Genomic DNA, 22,318 nt, shown 5'->3' on the forward strand with positions numbered 1-22,318 from the left:
GAGAGTCTTGTCATTGATTTCAGTGGATCTGGGCCAAAGTTTGCAAAGCTACAGTTTTATTCAGTGTGCAAAAACTGGTGCTTCTTCAGTAAATAGTGTGATGAGTAGGCAGAAATGGTTTAGGTTATAAAAAAGACCTGAGAACCTAATATTGAACTTTATATAACAATTATTTTTGAAAGGTTGCCTGATAAAGTTTTGTATTGCTTAGTAGTGGCACAGTCACTTATATGTTCAGGCTACACATAGAAGCCATTTGATGAGAATAACCCTTCTCAGGTCATGAATCACATCTGTAACAGGCATGTAGATACAGTGGCAAGTCAATGAGCTTCGTGTCAGAAGCATAACACTGAAAAGCCATAAGCACAACACTGAAAAGCCATAAGCACGAAGAGGTTAACAGTGAGTTTTTATATTGCCAGAGTTTTTAAAAAAGTCATGACTATTAAAATGGCAGAACTATTGATCTTATTGTTCACTTGCCAGTACACTCAAGAGTTTAACTGAATAATTAAAAGAGTCTATCCAATTACCCTAATTAGAAAGACAAAAGGGCTCTGAGTATTGTACTGTCAACAACAGTGAAAACGTTCTCAGTAGCGGAAGGAAAAAAAAGCAAAACCATTTTATTTTAGTTGAACAAACAATCAGAATACCTTTTTAGACACTAAGTATGTCACTCAGGATTACAGGGCAACCACTTTTCTTTTTCTTTTCTTTTTTTCTAACAAAGTTAACAAATATAAAAAATCTAGTCATAAACAGCCTTCAAAGTACAATTAGAAACCAGCAGGACGATCTATACCAGTATAGGTAGATGGGGCAAGAAACTAGACACTTGTATTACTGCCATGATATAGACTACAAATGGCTGCTGTGATGAGGAACGGTGTGTACAGTACACATCATTAGCCGATTCCATCCAGTTGCAGTCCAAACTGAACGCTACTCTCTTCAGGATTCAAGACCTGTTTACTTGACACTCCTTGCACAAGATACATCATCATCCTTTCTGAAAAGAGGCAGTTCTATGGCAATACTAGTTAAGTGCATATCATGCTGCACTAATATAGTGCAAAAATTTGCCTTACATGTAGCAAAAAAGATGCAGGCAACAGTTTGAGTTAGAGAAAGTAGAAACGTATTGTAACATTTACAATGGATATTCTTTTTCCGACAGCAACCGCTAGAAAACACTGAATCTGAGAATGCCTCCTTTCTGGATGTACATACGAGGCCGTTATACTTTGGAGTGATAACAGGACAGAATTTTGCAAGTGAGTCATTGCCCTCTGAAATGCAGGTTAACACAAGTTATCACCAAGTGGCAAACTGTTGAACTTGCTCAGTGGGTTAATCCCAGTTAAAAGTTAATATTTAAGCATTAAAATGCTCTTTAACAAGTATATAATCTGATAGAGTAATACATATGGTTCAACTGAGTATATATGTTATGCTTGAATATAAAGAGTCATAGGCAGCTTGGTACAAACTCTTCATGCGTACTGATTATACTTGGTTAATGATGTAGGGCCTTCCAACTGTTAATACTATGTCAGCTACAGTATTCTGGAGACAGAAGTGGTGCTAATAGTTCCTAAGTGAGGAAGACCACAAATCTCCAACTGCAGTGTCTATTAACGTGATTCTGCCAGATTTCTCAGTGCTGATGGTCTAAAGTAAAGCAATAATAATACCTTGAATATCCATAGGCATTATCATGGCATTTCATACCATGAAATCCATCCTTCTTTATCTATGGTGCAGTTACAAAAAAGAAAAAGTCAAAACATTTAATCCAATCCATAGAAAATCCCTGTGGCTTTGGATACCTTCTGATTTCAATCCATTAATTTAGACTCCATTTGTCACCATGAGAAGTTATATTTTACATATCTGCATCTCCATCATAAGCCAAGGTTAAAGGTTTCAGTCGGTTGTTCTGCCTTCTCTGGGGCTTCTTTGGCTTTTTGCTGAAACAATAAGATAATTTGTAAATAGATCAAGAAACTGATAACATACAAAGATGGATTTCAGTCTTAGATGAAAGATGAGTGTGTTGTTTTAAGATAATGCATTTAGTTGTTCATTGTAAAAGCTGTAAGACTAAAACCTTCACTTGGATCAGTAATTATCTCTTTATCAACCCAAAGCAACATCCAATTCAAAGCTCAGTTGTTCAGAAACAGGCTGTTACGGCGCTGATGTGACTTGATGAAATCCTTGGCAGGTAATCCTGCAAGATCAATCAGTTTTCAGAAGAACCCAGAGTCTGCAGTGCAATATTTTATCAAGTATCAAAGCCGCAATCAGGTTCTTTGAAATTATAGGACTTAAATCTTAACCTCTCTTGACACATCACGGGTTTCCACAGGGAAGTTCCATCTTTTGATTAGTTTTATCTCATTATACTTGCTGGAATGACTACAGTTAATTCTAGATATTATAATCAAAACAGTCATAAATAGCAGGGATATGGTTGTTAGCCATAACCATTCCCTGTCTAGCCTTGAATTAGATTTTAATCTAGCAGTATTTCCAACCCATTTGATATAGTTTTAAAAAATTACCAAGCCAAAGGAAAATGCATGTTTATGCATTTTTTAGTACTTGTCTTCTTTTAGAGGGTAATATAAGCATTACTTTAAATCAGGCCTGTGCATCCTCAGTCTTGTCCAAAATCTTATCTCAGCTATGTCACTTAGGCTGCCCAAATCTAAATCTTTATTAACAAACCAATTGTTACAGTGGCTTTCAGTGGACACAGATTCCAGTCCAAAGAATCTGCAGTAGCGTTGTATGCTAATGGATTTTCTTTTCCTCAAAAAATAAAAGATGTTTTTCCTTACTTAGACAGAAGTGAAATTTTGGGAAAGGTTTACTAAACTAAAGAAATCCAGAAGCCCCCCAAATGCCTACTAATGCAGTACAGCCTGATGTGTACAACCACACTTCCCTCACCTTCCACCTGCACAGTCATTCGGATCAGAAATTCCAAGCAGGAACTATAAAACTTCAGGGGGAGCATTCTAAAAGGTGACTTGTTCTTGCAAAAAATCTTTGCTTTCACATGCACTAAGATTTTTCAACAAAATATTATTTCATATATGAAAAACACATGAGAAAGTTTTCAGACTTTTTTTGGTTGTGTATCTCTGTATCCTGCCAAATATCAAATCTGACTTGCCTGATTACTAAAATTCCTTCTTGCTGTTTCTTTATGCATTTTATAATACAGATACAATGAAATTATCATGGACACAGTACATTGTTAACAGAGATCAACTGAGCAAAATAAACTATACACTAAGTTACCCCATATTTGTAAGTTCTTCTAACCTCAGGAGAGCATTTATTTATCTGTCATCTAGACTACAACCAGAGTCCACTAACCTGAGCTTGGACAAAAGGACATGGAAAGTTAAACACTGCAGTTCACAGAAGTGCCTGCAGTTTCTACAGTGGCAAATGTAAACACTTGCATGACAGTCTGTGTGCGACTGCTTGTTTGTAATTAATTAAAGAACTCACCAGGCTAGATAGATCATAGAAACAATAAAGATGAGTAAAACAAATGCACCAGCAGCTACACCATAAACCCAGGTCTTCAGCCTCCCATCTAAAAGGAATGAATGTTAGTCAGTATTGTTAGAGTTAGTCTTGTTGAATTATTAGTTCTGCTATAATATAGAAATACTTTTATAATCCAAAATAAATGCCTTCACTAGCAATTACAGCTTAATAAGAGTAAATACTATTAAACAACTGAGCAATAACTTCTCTGTGCACTCATATTCTGCTTTTCAGTCAAAGTCTGGATAATACGAATGGAGCCGAGATGTGGGGCAGAGGCAGCAAGTGAGACCCCCAGAAAACCAGCCTCTGGGCCCACTGGTAGTGGGCAATTCTTCAGCGTGATCACAGGGCAGCTTATCAGCCCGGGACTGATTTATGCTGTTAGTATCACTTTTTATTCTAGCTCCAGTGAATCGATCTCCCTGTTATTTTCATTCTTGTTGCTATTTAATTTTATGTTTTTAAATACCTTTAGCATGTTTTACCTCATCCATACCTTAACTGCACAAACACAACTTTCACTACTGCATAAAGTAATATTTTTTTCCCCTACCAAACACAAGTTTTGTTGTTATAAAATGACTTCCCCTCACAGAACAATCAAAAATACACCAAAAAAGACAACCCATGCTCATAAATAGAATAGCTGTCTGTTGTTAATAAGGCCTGTATTTATGTGCAGCCTGTGCAGTTTGTATTTTGGATGTGATGTCCCTGCAGGCTGAGGTACACACCCCACTCTCCTTCTTGCCTTGATCCTAGATGCACCCACTTCTCCCAGGAAAAACGGTGTGACTTTGTCTGTCTGTGGGATTTTGCTCTGAACCCCAAATGAGCATGTCACAACCCAAGGTCAGTGCATGCTGTTTGACTCACTGCTTTTATCTGACTCACTTTGCAAATTTCTAAATGGCTTTTTGAAAACGTTCTTTTACAGGAGGTTAGCTAGCCTTGTTGCATCTCCTTGACAATGAAAATTCCATAAAAACCCTGGATGATTTCATTTACAAGTGGCAAAAATTTATTTCATGAAGTCGTCTATGTTTTCAGTGTAAGCAAACACAGCTAAAATTTTTCTGACCAAATACTTATTGCTTCCTGATACCTCTGTAGAACAAAAAGGCATTATCAATGCAGCTGATGTTTCTACAACGTAATAATATCAAAAATTAGTCAGACTGACTTTGCTCAGATTCACAGTAGCGTTCTCTATTGCTGTGCAATTAAGTTCAGGCCTTCTAGTCTCTAGCAATGCAAAGTCTTGCAGTCATGTGGACAACTTGTTCAAGACTAATCAAAATAAAACCACTCTAGCTTCATTACATTAATCAACCTAATGAAACATTATAACTGATAATAACTGATATAACTGAAATAACTGATCCATTAAAGATGAATTGAACAGTAGATTTGACCTGACATATCCAACGATATGATAATACAAATGAGAGGAATTCAGACTTCAGTACTGCTAAATAGGTTACGTTTCTTCTCTCCTTGGCTTATTTCCATTGGTAAATGTAAGTGGTTTCAGGTTGGTTTGGGTTTGCTTGTTTTAAAATAGTATTATATTCTTGAAAAAAAAAACTGGCATTACCTTGTGTATGGATTTATTTGTTTTTGTCAAAGCAGGGAACTCTGTTAATGAGGTCATTCCTATTATGCAACTACAGGCATCTAACTCAGGCTTTCTGAATTCCCCCTGGACAGATTATTTCTAAGTATAGAAGCGAATTGGCATCTCAGACTCATCTGTTCGGGGTAATACATCAGCACAGACACCTGAAGAGGATAGTTTTAATAACCTCCTTTCTGCAACTGCAATATAATTTGTTGAAGAGAGTGAAAGAATTATTTTAAATCTAGACTTAGAAACTGTGAGGAAAGAAATAATCATGCTAGAGTAAATCAAAACCTTTCCAATAGATACCCAATCCTAGAATTAAAACAATCAAGCATAAACCTTATTGAAGTGCAAAATGTTCACTTTCTTCCACATTTGCTCATACCTTCACTGGATAAAGTATGAGTTCTATTGAATACCATTGTTTTTATCTGGGCTGAGCTATGTTTCCTTCCTAACTTGAATTACTGGAAAACTGGTGAGTTTTCAGGAAATCTCTCAACTGTTCCTTGCTCCAAAACCGTGTGTGAGCTCACATGAGCATTCAAGTTCCTAAATAGTTGAAGGCGACTGACATTTGCTTATTGTCGGCACTCTGGCTGCTACAACCCACCCTCTGGCATTTTCAGGTGGAGGTAGCTAGAATGAGTAAAAGATAACATATTTGGTAAGATGCTATTTTTTAAAGGAGGACCAGAAAAGCTTAATTTTCTTTTTTTATTGTGGATTATAGTATTAACTAATTGGAGTAAAGACCATTTTATTGCAGGTATCAAATATAGTATCACAGTACAAATAACAGTAAATAAAAGTAGGACTAATGGGATCTAACATAGGTATTTCTAACCTGAACATGATTTAATCTACTTATTAGAAGTATTGCTGTAGTTCTCAATTTGCAGCATTTTACGGATTATGCAGGTAAAGATACTTTTTTCAATTCTCAGATTAAAAACATTCATAAAAGCTTTAGAAAGAAATGAACACCCTAAGGCACAAGTGTGTTAGAATATTTAGCTCTATGTGGACACTTAAGAAGATAACCAATTGCTCTTTTCATATAACTAACATTTTGGACAAGCATCATCTCTCTTTATGTGAAAGTATTTTGTTAATTAAGGTTTTATTTATCTCAATGCTTAATAGTACCAGGAAATATTTACTGAAATCTGATTACATGATGGACTTTATAAAGTATTTTTGATGAGATAACTGTCTTATAATATATTTTTTGCCACTCTTGCACATAAGTCCTTGCTCAGCTCTAAAGAACATGGTCCATCATAAAAGCAAATATCGCCTGTAGAGACTTAAAGCATGTCTATGCTAAATATCAATAACATGATTAGCTCTTGTCTAAGATGAATTAGTTTAAATATGGATATGACAGAGAAGCATTAGTATATCTATACTGATTATTTTCCTACAATTTACACTACGGCTGCAAATTTTAAGCAGCCCTTACCCTTTGCAGTCTTCAGTGCTACCTTTTCACTCCTCTGTCAACAGCATTATTAGTTGAGACAGCATAATCTAATATCCTGGCTTGCACCTTTGTAGCCAATTCCTTTCTAAAGTCATGTTTCAAATAGCTTCTGTGAATTTTAACAGGTAGAAGGGATTAAAAGGAAATCTTCTTCAATACAAGATTTCATTAAATATATTGATGGAGTAGCTGAGAAGGCTAGGGTTTTGCTTATGTCTCTTCCTTTGTTTTCAGTCAGGGTAGATGCCTGTCTTCTTAAATGAACACTTAAGGGCTTTTCTTTTCTTCCCTGGCATCACAAAAATGTAAATGCCAGACCCTGCAGCAGTACTTAGCATTAAGAACTGCTCATTGCATGACTTCACCTGGCCCAAAAGGCTGTAGAAACCAGGTCCTTCCTCGTCCTGACTGGTTACTGGAGGGCTGGGTAGGGTTCACAGCTCGACTGGTTTTCACATCTCCCTTTTTGTCCTCCATGGTGGGGATCACCACCACTGGGATGAGAGTGCACTGTTCGAGCGTGCCATCGGAGGACAAAACTTCAGTGTATCCGTCTTCACAACTGCATGTTCTAGTCTGTAGGGAACAAGTGTTTTACACTGTGTAGCAGAAAAACACAGTTTTCTGTGAACTATAAAGCATAACAACATGGACGACTGGAAGAGAAGAATATTTTGATGAGCGCTAACTATTTTTATGCAGGTTCGTACCAAATCAACAGAGATTATTCAACATTTAATTGAAAGGTAGAAAATGGTCTGAGGTTGATTTTAACTAATTAATGATTAGCAAAATCTCTGAAAACATTTTTTGTTGGCATAATTTTTGTAATGCAGAGAGATGTGTGGGAAGCCCTCACAGGGGTGTTTTATGCTCCAATGCAGTAGCACATACCTCACTGCAGTAAGCGTGGGGTTGACTGCACGGTGGGTTACATGACCTGTCAGCATCTGGTTGGCGCATCACTAAACAGCCCCCTGTAGGACAGAAAATCATATTTTGACATGGTAATACCTCACCACTGATGAAATTACTGATGTCATTACTTGCTACAGTATGTCATGGATTACGATTTTATTGCTAATTTGAATTTAAGAGTCCTTCTCTTATTCCAAGGTGAAGATTAATTGGTATCAAGTATTTTCTTACAGGTAGAGTAAGGATACAGCACGTGTATTTGCATTCATGTGCATTTTTGAGAACTAATATTGGCAAAAGAACCTTTTGTTTTTCCCTTTGTTCCTTTGGTGGATAGCTCAAAAAACAGTTTAAATGTTTCGTTGTGCTTGAGGGAACAGATTTTGGTTCTCTAGGACCCTCCATATGACTTACATATTAAAACTGTGGCCACAAAGAAAATAAAAGCATACTTTTGATTTATATCTTTGCCTGTTAAACTGAAAACAAACTGCTCATCCAGTTTATGAATGGATACCTGTTTTCTGCTGCTCCTCAGTAGTCACTTTTACACACGCTATAGCTTTGCCTCTTATGAAGCCACACTTCATACTAGTCTAAGACAGATTTTTCAGAAGGAAATAAGTATTACCAGTAAAGCATGTAATGAATGCTATGATACTAACAATATAGTGGGTTTCAGTCTTCTTCCTTTTTATACAGTCCTGGTTCTCATTCCGCAGCTTTATTTATAGTGCAGTTATTGTTATGGACCAATACACACAATCAGGCTTTCACTATCATTTCAGCCAGAATGACTTTAAAATACATTTAGAATCAGTTTGAATTTACCCAGGTTTCCTTCTGGCTTACAGAAGAGGGATATGCATCATGTAGTTTAAAATTTATATTGCTATAGGACTCTTGCATCTTCCAAATTAATAACATTTTTATACTGGTGTGATATGATGATGAAATCCTGATAGCTGAGGTTGGTCACGACCATAGCGGATGCAGTTAGATGTGGTTACATAGATCCAAGTGTTAACGGGATGGCCGATGAAAAACAAAGAAAACCCTGCTGGTTGCCATAAGTTTTCCCCACCCCCAGAAAGGAAAATCGTACATCCTAGCATACAAATCACATGCCTGTGGGAATCTATGTAATAAAATATCAGTCATCCAAGGAAGCTGCAGAAGGAAAGACTTGCCTCATCGCCCATGGGAAACAACACCTTCAAGTAAAAAAGAACTATTCAGCACAATAATATTATGCAAGTAAGTAAATAAATAAAGGCCTTAAAATACAAACAGGACTCATAATAAAAATTTGATAATGTCTGAATTAAAATACACTATGTTAGAGCCAAATGTGCAGTAATAAAGCAGCAAAGAAACACAGTAATCAGAGATATGGGTTGATTCTAGATCAAAATAGGTAATGTCCATTTAAATCAATCGTGTAGGTGCATCTATGAGTTTGAGCTCTTAAATACTGCAGTTTATACAAACCACTTTCAAAAAAATGTTCCATGAATCAGAGCTCCTCCCCTGTGACTGACTTGACAGCAGCTGGCATTGAGGATGTGCTTACAATCTCTGGGATGCTTTTACTATCACCTGGGCTGATATAAAAATTATTTAAACAACAAAGGCATAACTCTTAGCTTAAATGAATCCCTAATTCTGAAAAACAAATTCATATAAATAGATAAATATGAAAATTTTGTTGAATTCAGAAACCTCAGTCATTCTTAATTCATGATGGTTTGTGCTTTGGTTTGCACAAAAAGTAACTACATCCCATAGCTGTCCACTGAAGTATCATGCTATAGGTTTATGTCACTGAAGTAAAGAAATAAACTTGTATTAGCACATTTATTAAAATTTGATGTTTTGTATTTTTAAGGGGATATATAATATATGCATGATATTATCAAGCTCTGCATCTCTCTCTGCCTCTGTTTAGACACTGAATTGAACTTTAATACATGAAAGTTCTATATGTTGTAGGGCTTGAAATCTGAAACTCTAAATTTAGAAGTGTAAGGATGTCTATGGTAAAAAAAGAAACAAATGTAAAGCATTCCAGGTCCAATACAGAAGATAATATTTATATTTACTTTTAGCATTACATGCTGCACAATTCTGGAAAGGAAATGACATCTTTAGTATGCAAAAACATGATGATTCAAGACAACAGCACATTGATTCATATGTCAGGAACAAATGTTTTTAGCAGATTCTTTAAAAAAACAAAAAAAAATCCATTTGTTGGGAAAAGACATTATCCACCTGTTTTCCAGGCTTTTGTGTGTATATAAAAAGAGTAGTTACCTGTGACGTTTAAACCATCTGACCTTTGGCACCACACAGTTCGAGAAGATCCCTTCCATGGGCTAGCCATCCACTTGTATTCATAGCACTGGCCATCTACACAGAGAACATTCACTTTTCAAGAAATTTGATGACAAGATTTTAGGCTACCACTAGCAGCAGCCACACTCATCAGTAGACTGTACTTATTATGTTAAATGGCTTCTATGGCTAAATAGGCTCCTTCCTCCTTCACCCAGCTACTTAGAAGGGTGCACTGCACACATGGAGGCCCCAAGGTCTCCTGCACTTACAAAATACACACAGAATAGACCAGATGTATCCCAGATACTAACTATAATGGTTGTACACACTGCTTGTAGAGTAAGCCTAATGCAGTTAATGGGCAAAACAGATGTTTCCAATGACCTCATAATGGTTGTGGCCCATATGTTGCTCAAAACTCATTCAGGAGTCAGACTCCTTTCCTGGTAATGCTGAGCTTCAGTCAATGCTCCAATGCTTCGTGTAGTGGCCTGGGCTGCATCTGGCTTCACATCTCCGCTCTGCTATACGCCTCTCATATGGCCTGGGGTAAATCATGAAGTCCTCAGCTCCCTTGTAAATATAAAACTCCTTTTTGCCTGAACTGTCTGGCCTCTGAATGGACAAGAAATGTCTGTACAGGAAATGACTTTTCTTAGATACTTTGCCCAGTACCAGCAGTAAGCATGACTAAGACTTTTTAGTGTCATTGTCATGCGATTAACAACAATTCAAAGGGTAAAGAGAAATCTAAATTTTGTTATGTATCAAAACTTAAAGATTTCTTTTTATTAAGGTTATCAAGCAGATAAGGCAACTATTTTTTCCTATATCACAGAAGCACAGAATCACAGAATGATAAGGGTTGGAAGGGACCTCTGGAGATCATCTAGTCCAACCCCTCTGCCAGAGCAGGTTCACCTGGAGCAGATTGCACAGGAATGCATCCAGGTGAGTTTTGAGTATCTCCAGAGAAGGAGACTCCACAACCTCTCTGGGCAGCTTGTTCCAGTGCTCTGCCACCCTCAAAGGAAAGAAGTTCCTCCTCATGTTTAGATGGAACTTCCTATGATCAAGTTTGTGCCCGTTCCCTCTTGTCCTGTCACTGGGCACCACTGAAAAAAGACTGGCCCCATCTTCCTGGCACCCACCCCTTAAGTATTTACAAGCATTAGTAAGATCCCCCCTCAGTCTTCTCTTCTCCAGACTAAAAAGACCCAAGTCCCTCAGCCTTTCCTCATAAGAAAGATGTTCCAGTCCCCTAATCATCTTTGTAGCCCTTTGCTGAACCCTCTCCAGCAGTTCCCCGTCCTTCTTGAACCGGGGAGCCCAGAACTGGACACAGTACTCCAGATGTGGCCTCACCAGGGCAGAGTAGAGGGGGAGGATAACCTCCCTCGACCTGCTTGCCACACTCTTCTTGATGCACCCCAGGATGCCATTGGCCTTCTTGGCTCCAAGGGCACATTGCTGGTTCATGGTCATCCTGTTGTCCACCAGGACTCCCAGGTCCCTTTCCACAGAGCTGCTCTCCAGCAGGTCAGCCCCTAACCTGTACAGATACATGGGGTTATTCTGCCCCAGGTGCAGTACCCTACACTTGCCTTTGTTGAATTTCATAAAGTTCCTCTCTGCCCAACTTTCCAGACTGTCCAGGTCATGCTGAATGGCAGCACAGTCTTCCGGTGTGTCCACCACTCTGAGCTCTACCTCTCAGCCAGTTTTCAATCTACCCCACTGTCCGTTCATCTAACCCACACTTCCTAAGCTTGCCTATGAGGGTGATGTGGGAGACGGTGTCAAAAGCCTTGCTGAAGTCAAGGTAGACAACATCCACTGCCCTCCCCTCATCTCTCCATCCAGTCATGCCATCGTAGAAGGCTATCAGATTGGTCAGGCATGACTTCCCCTTGGTGAATCCATGTTGACTACTTCTGATAACCTTCTTTTCCTCCAGATGCTTTGAGATGACACCCACAACGAGCTGTTCCATCATCTTTCCAGGGATGGAGGTGAGGCTGACTGGCCTGTAGTTTCCTGGGTCTTCCTTCTTGCCCTTCTTGAAGACTGGAGCGACACTGGCTTTCCTCCAGTCCTCAGGCACTTTGCCTGTTCTCCAGGACCTTTCAGAGATGATGGAGAGTAGCCCAGCAATGACTTCTGCCAGCTCCCTCAATGCTTGTGGGTGCATCCCATCAGGATCCATGGACTTGTGGATGTCCAGTTTACTTAACTGGTCTCTAACTTGATCCTCCTCAACCAAGGGAAAGTCTTCCTTCCTCCAGACTTTCTCTGTTACCTCCAAAGTCTGGGACTCCGGAGGGCTGGCCGGAGCAGGAAAGACTGAAGCAAAGAAGGCATTCAGTAACTCCGCCTTCTCTGCATCATCTGTCACCATGGCACCTGTCTCCTTCAACAGCAGGCCCACATTTTCTCTAGTTTTCCTTTTGCCTCCGATGTACTTGAAGAGACCCTTCCTGTTGACCTTGACATCCCTTGCCAGGTTTAATTCCAAGGAGGCCTTGGCTTTCCTTGTTTCATCCCTGCATACTCTGATAACATTCTTGTAATCTTCCCAAGTGGTCAGTCCCTTCTTCCACATACTGTAAACTTCCTTCTTCCACTTGAGCTTTTTCAGAAGCTCCTTGCTCAACCATGCAGGTCTCCTGCTTCCCTTGCCTCATTTCTTGCTCTTAGGGATGCACCGATCCTGAGCTTGGAGGAAGTGGGACTTGACTATCACCCAGCTCTCTTGAGCCCCCCTACCCTCTAGAGCCCTAACCCATGGGATTTCTCCAAGCAGTTCCTTGAGGAGATCAAAGTTATCCCTCCTGAGGTCCAAGGTTGCAATCCTACTTGTTGTTTTGTGCATACTGCACATGATCCTAAACTCTATCTTCTCATGATCGCTACAGCTGAGGCTGCCCCCAACCTTAATGGCCTCCACCAGTCCCTCTTTGCTTGTCAGTACTAGGTCCAGTAGTACACCTCTCCTTGTTGGCTCCTCTGCTACCTGAGTCAAAAAGTTATCATCAATACACTGGAGGAACCTCCTGGACAGTACATGCCTGGCTGTGTAGCCTTCCCAGCAGGTATCGGGGCGATTGAAGTCCCCCATGAGAACCAAGGCCTGTGATTGTGAGGCGACTCTTGCCCATCCCGATTAGGTGGCCTGTAATAAACACCCACAACAGTGTCTCCCATATTAGCCTGCCCCTTAATCCTTACCCACAAGCTCCCAACTCGTTCTTCATCCACCCCCAGGGAGACCTCAATACATTCCAGTTGCTCTCTCACATAAAGAGGAACTCCACCACCTCGCCTTGCTGGCCTGTCTTTCCTGAAAAAACATAGCCATCCATGACAGCGTTCCAGTTATGTGAGCTATCCCACCATGTCTCAGTAATTGCAATGAGATCATGGCCCGGCGACTGCACACAGCTCTCTGTTTCTTCCTGTTTATTCCCCATGCTGCGTGCATTGGTGTATAAGCATTTCAGGGAGGGAGTTGTGTGTGCAATTTTCGCCCTTGAGGGGTGGTAGGCCTTACGGTTCTCAAAAATGCTAGCACGTTGCCCCACAAGTGCTGAGCTACTACACCCAGGCGCCTCTCTGGCAAGCCCAGTTACCTCCCTATCCCCCTTCAAAAAATCATAAAAAGAAATTTCGTTATTAAAAAAGGGTCATCAATTCTCCAAAGATTGTGTTTAAAGTGGTAACATATGATCTTTAGCATTTGAAAGTTATTCTGCTTACAGTTGGTATCTGGAAAACAAAAATTTAAGTGCATTTCTATGTCTATCAAATCCGTATTTGCCTAAATATGATACCATGAACAGAAAGAAAACAAAACTATTGTTCTGTATTTTTTTCTTACAGGAAGTGGCCTTATGTGTATTTTGGTGCTTACCATTGCATGGTCTTGTTTCCAAAGCCTGTTCTGGACAGAGATGTTGATTCTCTAATTCCTGAATGATGACTGCCCGAGATCGGACTTGTATCCCTCCAAAGCCAAGATCCTCACCATTGACACAGGTTAGCTGACAAAGGCTCCATTCTGACCACTCTCTCAAGTAACAGTCCCCTGTCAAATAGCAATTTTATAAGAAGAACGATTGTCATATTTAAAGAGTTTTTCACACTGAATATATCTTAGAAAAAAATGTCCAAATCTGATTTCTTAATTTTCTCTCTTTATAGTTCCTTTCATTCCTCTTGTTAAATGTGACTTATTCTTAAGAGAAGATAATATTTTGACACTCTCTGAATATCTGTGCAGTAGGAAATAGTAATAAAAAGTTTATACAAAAGCCTATTTGTTCTAAAGCAGGGTAGTTTCCTGTATCATTCCCACTCTCATTTTGAATTGCTGAGTAACACTCCACCCAATGTCTGGACTTTTGTAAATTTTAGGGTATTGTGCACTGTATGCCTTATGCTAAATTTATACATCTTGTTCGCAATTCGTCTTTGATCTTGCAAAGAGAAAACATTGCCTAGTTTTAAAAAGATTAATCATTGCTTATCCTCATGCAGAATTTCTCCAAACAGACAGTAGAAGCAACTGCTGGAACATTTTTTGCAAGAAAGAGAAATGGGAAGCTGATTAAAATGCCTGCTCTGGCTATTTCATGTTAGGATAATAAAGATCTGTAGAATGTTATCTTATAGTGTAAAACTGAAAAATAAAATTAAACGAATGACACTAATTAGCATGATCGGCTAAAGAACATTTAAGGAAGATCTGAGGCACAATACTAAGAGACCATTTTGTTAAAACTGCATCAGAAAATGGGACTAGACTGTGCACAGACTCATAAATAAACCTCTTAGTTCTCATTATTTCAGTGAAAGAGCTATTAAAAATTCATGCTACCTTGCAATACACTGATGACAGATATAATCAGTACTGTGTTGGCCAGATGCCTGATTAATGAAGGAATTTTATTTGCCAATGTTAGGAAAGCATGCAAAGAAATGAATAATTGAAGAACTGATGTATAGATAATAGGAAAACAAGTAGTGATTTCTGGAAACATTAGTTGGAGCATATCATTAGCACATCCCCACAGGGCAGTAATTCTTGCTGGCTGTGTCTGAGATTGTTGAAGAACAGGTTCCTGTTCAGCAAAATTTTAAGAGTGAGCAGTAAGATTGCAATTGGAATGCTGTGCACAAAGCAGTGATGGAAGCCTCTCCATTTTTGATTATTTTCTATTTATTGAGGCAACTTTACCTTCAGTCCAATCTGAAATGAACTGGAAAAAAATTCTGAGAAAGAGGAGAGTTGCGAGAACAGAAACAGTACTGGTATGGAATGTTAGCTGCATTAGAACTGAAGGAGTTAATCACTATTTCGGAAAGAAACATCACTAATGACTCTACTGAACAACAGCAATATACTTCAAATTCTACAAATAAGTGTTTGAAATGAACTGGAGGGGTATTACTGGAAATTAAACAGCTGTTATAGGCTTACTTCTTCTCAGTATGAGGGTCATGGACCTGATCATTTATAACAGCTCCTTTGGATTCAGTCTACAAGGACAATGATAGTGCATGTCACTTCCAGCGAGTTAAACAGCTAGAAACACTCACATTTTCTCAGAGATCAAAATATTGGTTTCATTTGGAATAGCCACTTTAAACAAAAAAATAAGACTCCCTAGCTTGGCTTCCTTAGGCACCCGCAAAAGACATCAAGGTCTTAGCCGCTGTTAAAAGTATTAATAAAGCTGTTAGGTGTTCTAAGCACTTAAAGCAAATATTTAGTTGTAAACCAACAGTCTTTCTTACAGAGTTAAACACAGGTTTCATTTCAAAAGATTTTGTGAAAAAATATGTTCTTATTAGGTAGAATCCGTGACTGAAACACGTCTTTTATAAAATCTAAAACTAGTATTTCTTCTAATTGATTTATTGTCTTGAATCCACTACCAGAAGGTAACTGCTGGTCATTTGATGGATGAATCCAATCTGTAAAGCATGTGAGAAAGGTTTAATTGCCTGTGGCTAATGCTAGGCACTGATAACTGTAATGATACCCAACCAATCTTGAGATGCAACATTTATTTTGAATAGCTTTGTTACCTGGACAAGGGACAGTGCAGGTTTCCTCAAGTATCATCTTCTTATTACCATCTATAATAGGCTCTATTTCTCCACAGAATTCCTCATCTACTACTTTGCCAATATCTTCAAAGGATCCATCAAAAACCACACAGGAAATATTCCTCACTCGTGTTCCCTCTCCACATTGAGCATCCTGGGGAAGGAGGACATACATGGATGCTGGACAGAAGTGCCAAAAGACTAGATCTGAGCTACATGTCACTCTCTCTTATTATTTTTTGCTTCCAGTGGGGGAAAAAAAAAAAAAAGAGACATTGTTCTTTACTTCTGAAACAAACAAAAAAAACCAAACCAAAAATTCTGCTGGCTACTACCACTGTTTCTTAAAGTATGGAGCTAATTATGCCTTTGAATTGCAACTACGGCAATATCTCAAGTGGACATCTCTTCTAGGATGCCAATCTATTTCCACAGATACTCTTTTACAATAGAAGGATTTCAGTTATTAGCAAAGATGCTGCTCAGGTACCAAAGTTTACATTTATACTTTGAATATCTGTAGGACGTTGCTGTATCTGTTGACAAATATGAACTCTAAGAATAAATCTTTAGTATTTGTATAAGAGAGGTGGAAGCAAATTGTTTACAGTGTTATGAAGGAGGTGTCTGAGCATATCACAAATATGCCTAGATATGCAAGCTCCATAACTTCAAAGTCCCTTATGACTTTTACCTCTACTTTGCATGCAGACCATTGACCGTATTGCCATCGATAACAAGGTTTTACTGGACAGGGTTTGAATTGTTCCATCTGAGAAGGACAAGGCCTCCCATCACCCTGAAATGGCTGATTTATGGTCCTTCTTCTGATCATTTTTCCTGTAAATAAGAAACAGCGATATAACTAACAACAAAGTGGTTAGACTGATTTATTACTCAAGAATGTTTTATTTTGGTGAAAAGCATTGTGTTTGAATAAAGTAATTTTTTCCACATTTTATAAATTGGATTGTAAAGCAGATCTGTTGGCTCTTGTCTGTTATATGGATTTATATTTTTCAAGTCAGACACCTTATATTCTATCATTGGTTTGTACTGCAGGAAGTGCAGGAGGATGTCTGATTAGGATTTCAGATTGTTCCTGTAACAGCAAACAAAAGTAGTAATTTCCTAGTTCAGAAGCCTGAGGAAAAATACTCTTTCTGAACATGACAATAAGTTTGTGGCACGTCAGTGGAGATTCCGGCTCCTCATCTGGAGTTTGCTGCTAGAAGAGACCAAGTTGTTTTCTTCTTCCCCGAGTTAATACAGAATCATGTGCCCCATGATTGAATGATTCCAGCAACCAGGAACAGCTTGCAACTTTCCCTCACTGTCTGTCTGGATAACGTGACATGCAGATTTTGCAGGAGATGGAGGATTCTTCACTCAGGCCCAAAGAAAATGAAAATACAATAGGCTTATCCAACATTAATCTTCTCTTCAACCACGAGTAGTACGCTACTCAGCATCATTGAGATACAGGTTCTATTTCAAGTACTTATATAAACAGAAAGAGGAAGACATTTTTATCCTTTCAGCAACTCTTGCTTCTTTCGTCTTGCAGTGGACATTAGACCATTGTGCTTCATTACAGAGGGGTCATGATATAACCAAAAAATTTTTTCTGTGCCCGAAGTAGTGGTAAAGTGGCTGCTCTAGAGTTGGCACCTTGCAAAGGTTTTCACAAAACCAACACAGCTGTGGTATTTTAATCTATATATAGATAAATATATGAACCAAGTCTGAAATAAGATGTATATATTTAAATTTATATACTAAGGCTTATATTAAACTACGGCATTACATAGATTTACCTACATAACACACGATGTTAGCTGGCCAAAACATTCCACATTTCAATCTGATGCATTTGGAATTGAACACCCTAATGATGACGACACAAACCTTTTGCTGAGAGCAAGCTACACAAGCCACGATGCAGCAGCAGAACTATATCAATCTCCCAGACATTGTGTTCACTTGCAGCTAGCTAGAAAGATGTTTGCCAAGTGGAGCCTCCATTCACAGCTGCCCCAACTGAGATGTCACAGGAGAAAAAATATTTTCTTGAAAAGTACTGGAGAAAAAAACCCGAAGAACAGCAACGAGCAGAATTCGTACATACAGAATTCTTCCTCAACTTCAAAGGTATTTGCATGGGTGCACAACAGCAGTTCACCTTTTGGTCACCTGGTTTATTAGATGGTTATTACTTATTGAAAAACAGCTGTTACTTCCAACTTCCTACCTAATAGAAAATCACAGCTTCAAGGCTTACATTGAGGTTGCCATCATCTGTTAAAAACACTGAAAAATTTGAAAGCTGTTCTACGTTACTATTTAAAATAAATTTTCTCACTTCTACAAATAAATTCTATACTTGGAAAGCATAGGGATTTCAGTTAGTGACCCACCTTCACATTTTGAAAAAGCATAGCAACAATAATTCTCATTCAGAAAAATACCCACTCAATTGTTCAGGTCTTGTACATAAACAGAAGATTGTAAAGGAAATCTGGCAACATATTTAAGCCTTCAATAGAGCTGTTAGTTCAGTTCTCACTCTATAAGGATTATTGTGATTATAGAAGTGTAGATTATTTGAATGTAGAAGTTATGCTTTGAGAGAAGGATGACTCAGTCAGCGAGGAACGCAGAGGCGGCAACGGTAAGTTCTGTGGCTGGGTGCTGGATTGAGGCAGGCAAGGGGGTTTCCGGAAGCAGGGAAACCTGAGGAAGAGCAGAGAGACCCACCAGGAGCCAGAAGCTCTCGTGAGCGAGGCTGACTTGGCTTGGCTGTTGCCAGGAGCAAACGCAGGAGATTTAAACGGCCCTAGGGAGCAGTAGCACCCAGGGCGTGGTGCAGCAGTTTGCGTGGAAGGGCACGCAGGGAGGGCACAGAAAGCTCTGCCAGCTCAACAAAGGAGCAATGGTATCCACCCGGCAGAAAGCCATGGCCCCTCTAAGCTCTACACCCACTAGGACTGACGCAGCCTCCCAGACAGAGGTCCGGTGGGTACACGCTGCCACCCAGGTGCCAGGCTGCAGGCTGTGCCCTGCTCTGACGCCAGTATCGGAAGGCAGCATGGAGCACACCTGCGGGAGGTGCACCCAGGTAGAGGAGCTCCTCCGCTTAGTGGCAGAGCTCCAGGAGGAGATAAGTACGCTGAGGAGTATCAGGGAGTGTGAGAGGGAAATAGACCGCTAGAATTGCACCCTACCTTCCCTGGGACAGGCCCAACAGGCAGACAGGGCACGGGTTGTGAAAGACTCCCTTTCCTCTCCCCACCCAGTGGAACGAGGTGACGTAAGGGATAGGGGGCAATGGCAACGAGTTCCTGCCCGGCGCACCAGGGGAGCCTCCTCTGTTACTACCCCACCTTCTCAGGTCCTCTTGCATAATGGGTAGGAGGCTCTGCAAGTAGAACCAGACAATGACAAGGATGAGGGTTCACCTAGCTTGGAGGTGTCACCAAGGTTAAACTGGCCTACGCTGTGCTTAAAAACGGCTTCCATAGAGAAAAAAAGACGGGTCATTGTCATAGAAGACTCTCTCCTGAGGGGACCAGAAGGCCCGATATGCAGACTGGACCCACTTCTTAGGGAATTCTGCTGCCTCCCTGGGGCCTGGGTTAAAGATGTGACAAGAAAACTTCCTACCCTGGTACAGCCCTCAGATTATTATCCATTATTGATTCTTCAGGTAGGCAGAGATGAAGTTGCGACAAGAAGCTCGAGGGTGATCAAGAGAGACTTCAGGGCCTTGGGACGACTGGTCGGGGGATCGGGAGCACAAGTGGTGTTCTTCATCCTTCCACTAGCAGGGAATGATGAGGGAAGAAATAGAAAGAGCCAGCTGATCAATATCTGGCTCCGAGACTGGTGTCACCACCAGAATTTTGGATTCTGTGATCATGGGTTGCTCTATACAGCACCAGGCCTGCTGGTAACAGGTGGGGAACGCCTGTCTCTGAGGGGGAGAAGGATCCTGGTGCAGGAGTTAGCAGGGCTCACTGAAAGAGCTTTAAATTAGATTTGAAGGGGGAAAGAGATAAAACCAGGCTTGCTGAAGATAATCCTGGGGGTGGCATGCCAGTGTTTGAGAGTGGTGTGCTGGCAAGGACCTTTGGATTGCCATCTCAACAGAGGTAGGGGATGGGGACCCATGCGGCAGCAAAGATGCAGGGGTTGTTGATGTGCGAGAAACCAGGGAAATGCCTGACATCAGTCACAATAGCAATTAGGGCTTATCCTCCCAAAAAGGTGGCAGGATCAATAGTCCATCTAAAGTACATCTACACCAATGCATGCAGCATGGGCAACAAACAGGAGGAGCTGGAAGCCATTGTCCAGCAGGAAAACTATGATGTAGTGGCCATCACAGAAACATGGTGGGACCACTCACACAACTGGAGTGCTGCACTGGATGGCTACAAATTCTTCAGAGGGGACAGGCAAGGAAGGAGAGGTGGTGGGGTAGCCCTGTATGTCAAGGAGTTGTTTCGATTGACTAGAGGTTAATGACGGTGATGATAGCGTTGAGTGTCTGCGGGTAAGAATCAGGGGGAAGGCCAACAAGGCAGATATCGTGGTAGAAGTCTGTTATAGACCACCCAACCAGGATGAGGAGACAAATGAAATATTCTATAAGCAGCTGGGAGAAGTCTCACAATCACTAGCCATTGTTCTCGTGGGGGACTTCAACTTAACAGATGTCTGCTGGAAATACAATACAGCAGAGAGGAAACAGTCCAGAAGGTTCCTAGAGTGTGTGGAAAATAACTTCCCAACACAGCTGGTGAGTGAGCCAAGTAGGGAAGGTGCCCCTATGGACCTGTTGTTTGGAAAACAGAGAAGGACTTGTGGGGGATGCGATGGTGGGAGGACATCTTGGGCATAGTGATCATGAAATGATAGCGTTTTCGATTCTCAGAGAAGTAAGGAGAAGTAAGCAGAACTGCTGCCTTGGGCTTCCAGAGGGCTGACTTTGGCCTGTTTAAGAGCCTGGTGGACAGAATCCCTTGGGAGGCAGTCCTGAAAGGCAAAGGAGTCCAGGAAGGCTGGACACTCTTCAAGAAGGAAGTCTTAAAGGCACAGGAGCAGGCTGTCCCCATGTGCCGGAAGATGAGCCAGCAGGGAAGAAGACCAGCCTGGCTGAAGAGAGAGCTTTGGATGGAACTCAGGAAAAAAAGGAGAGTTTATGACCTTTGGAAGAAGGGGCAGGCAACTCAGGAGGACTACAGGGATGTTGTGAGTTTTTGCAGGGAGAAAATTAGAAGGGCCAAAGCCCAACTAGAACTTAACCTGGTGACTGCAGTAAAAGGCAAAAGAAAATGTTTCTGTAAATACATTAGCAACAAAAGGAGGGCTAAGGAGAATATTCATCCTTTACTGGTCATGGGGGGAAACATAGTGACAAAGGATGAGGAAAAGGCTGAGGTACTTAATGCCTTCTTTGCCTCAGTCTTTAATAGTAAGACCAGTTGTTCTCCAGGTACCCAGCCCCCTGAACTGGAAGACAGGGATGAAGAGCAGAATGAAACCCCCACAACCCAAGGGGAAATGGTTAGCGACCTGCTACACCACTTAGACACCCACAAGTCTATAGGACTGGATGGGATCCACTCAAGGGGACTGAGGGAGCTGGCAGACGTGCTCAACAAGCCACCTTCCATCATCTACCAGCAGTCCTGGCTAACCAAGGAGGTCCCAGCAGACTGGAGGTTAGCAAATGTGACGCCCATCTTCAGGAAGGGCCAGAAGGAGGATCCGGGGAACTACAGGCCTGTCAGCCTCACCTCGGTGCCAGGGAACATTATGGAGCAGATCATCTTGAGTGCCATCACACAGCACATACAGGACAACCAGGCGATCACGCCCAGTCAGCATGGGTTTAAGAAAGGCAGGTCCTGCTTGACTAACCTGATCTCGTTCTATGACAAAGTGACCTGTTCAGTGGACGAGGGAAAGGCTGTGGATATAGTCTACCGAGACTTTAGTAAAGATGTTCACACTGTTTCCCACAGCATTCTCCTGGAGAAATTGGCTGCTTATGGCTTGGACGGGCATACTCTTTGCTGGGTAAAAAACTGGCTGGATGGCTGGATCAAAAGGATTGTGGCAAATGGAGTTAAATCTTGTTGGTGGCCAGTCACAAGTGGTGTTCCCCAGGGCTCAGTTTTGGGGCCGGTCTTGTTTAATATCTTTATCAATGATCTGGATGAGGGAATTGAATGCTCCCTCAGTAAGGTTGCAGA

The 22,318-nt window shown here is 40.7% G+C and overlaps 1 protein-coding gene across 1 annotated transcript in view; it reads right to left on the minus strand.

The window, feature by feature from the left end:
- Positions 1 to 1,891: 1,891 nt before the first annotated feature.
- The window catches only part of THSD7A (thrombospondin type 1 domain containing 7A), a 217,854-nt gene continuing 197,427 nt past the window's right edge, over positions 1,892 to 22,318 (minus strand). Inside the window, exons 22-29 of the mRNA XM_059818868.1 lie at positions 16,753 to 16,898; positions 16,038 to 16,212; positions 13,858 to 14,031; positions 9,924 to 10,019; positions 7,584 to 7,666; positions 7,055 to 7,265; positions 3,535 to 3,622; positions 1,892 to 1,976 (exon numbers count right to left, since the gene is read on the minus strand). Of these exons, the coding sequence (XP_059674851.1) occupies positions 1,892 to 1,976; positions 3,535 to 3,622; positions 7,055 to 7,265; positions 7,584 to 7,666; positions 9,924 to 10,019; positions 13,858 to 14,031; positions 16,038 to 16,212; positions 16,753 to 16,898 (1,058 nt within the window). The remainder of the gene's footprint in view (positions 1,977 to 3,534; positions 3,623 to 7,054; positions 7,266 to 7,583; positions 7,667 to 9,923; positions 10,020 to 13,857; positions 14,032 to 16,037; positions 16,213 to 16,752; positions 16,899 to 22,318) is intronic.

The sequence above is a fragment of the Gavia stellata genome, chromosome 6 (genome assembly GCF_030936135.1).
Source record: "Gavia stellata isolate bGavSte3 chromosome 6, bGavSte3.hap2, whole genome shotgun sequence".
Classification (NCBI taxonomy): Eukaryota; Metazoa; Chordata; class Aves; order Gaviiformes; family Gaviidae; genus Gavia; species Gavia stellata.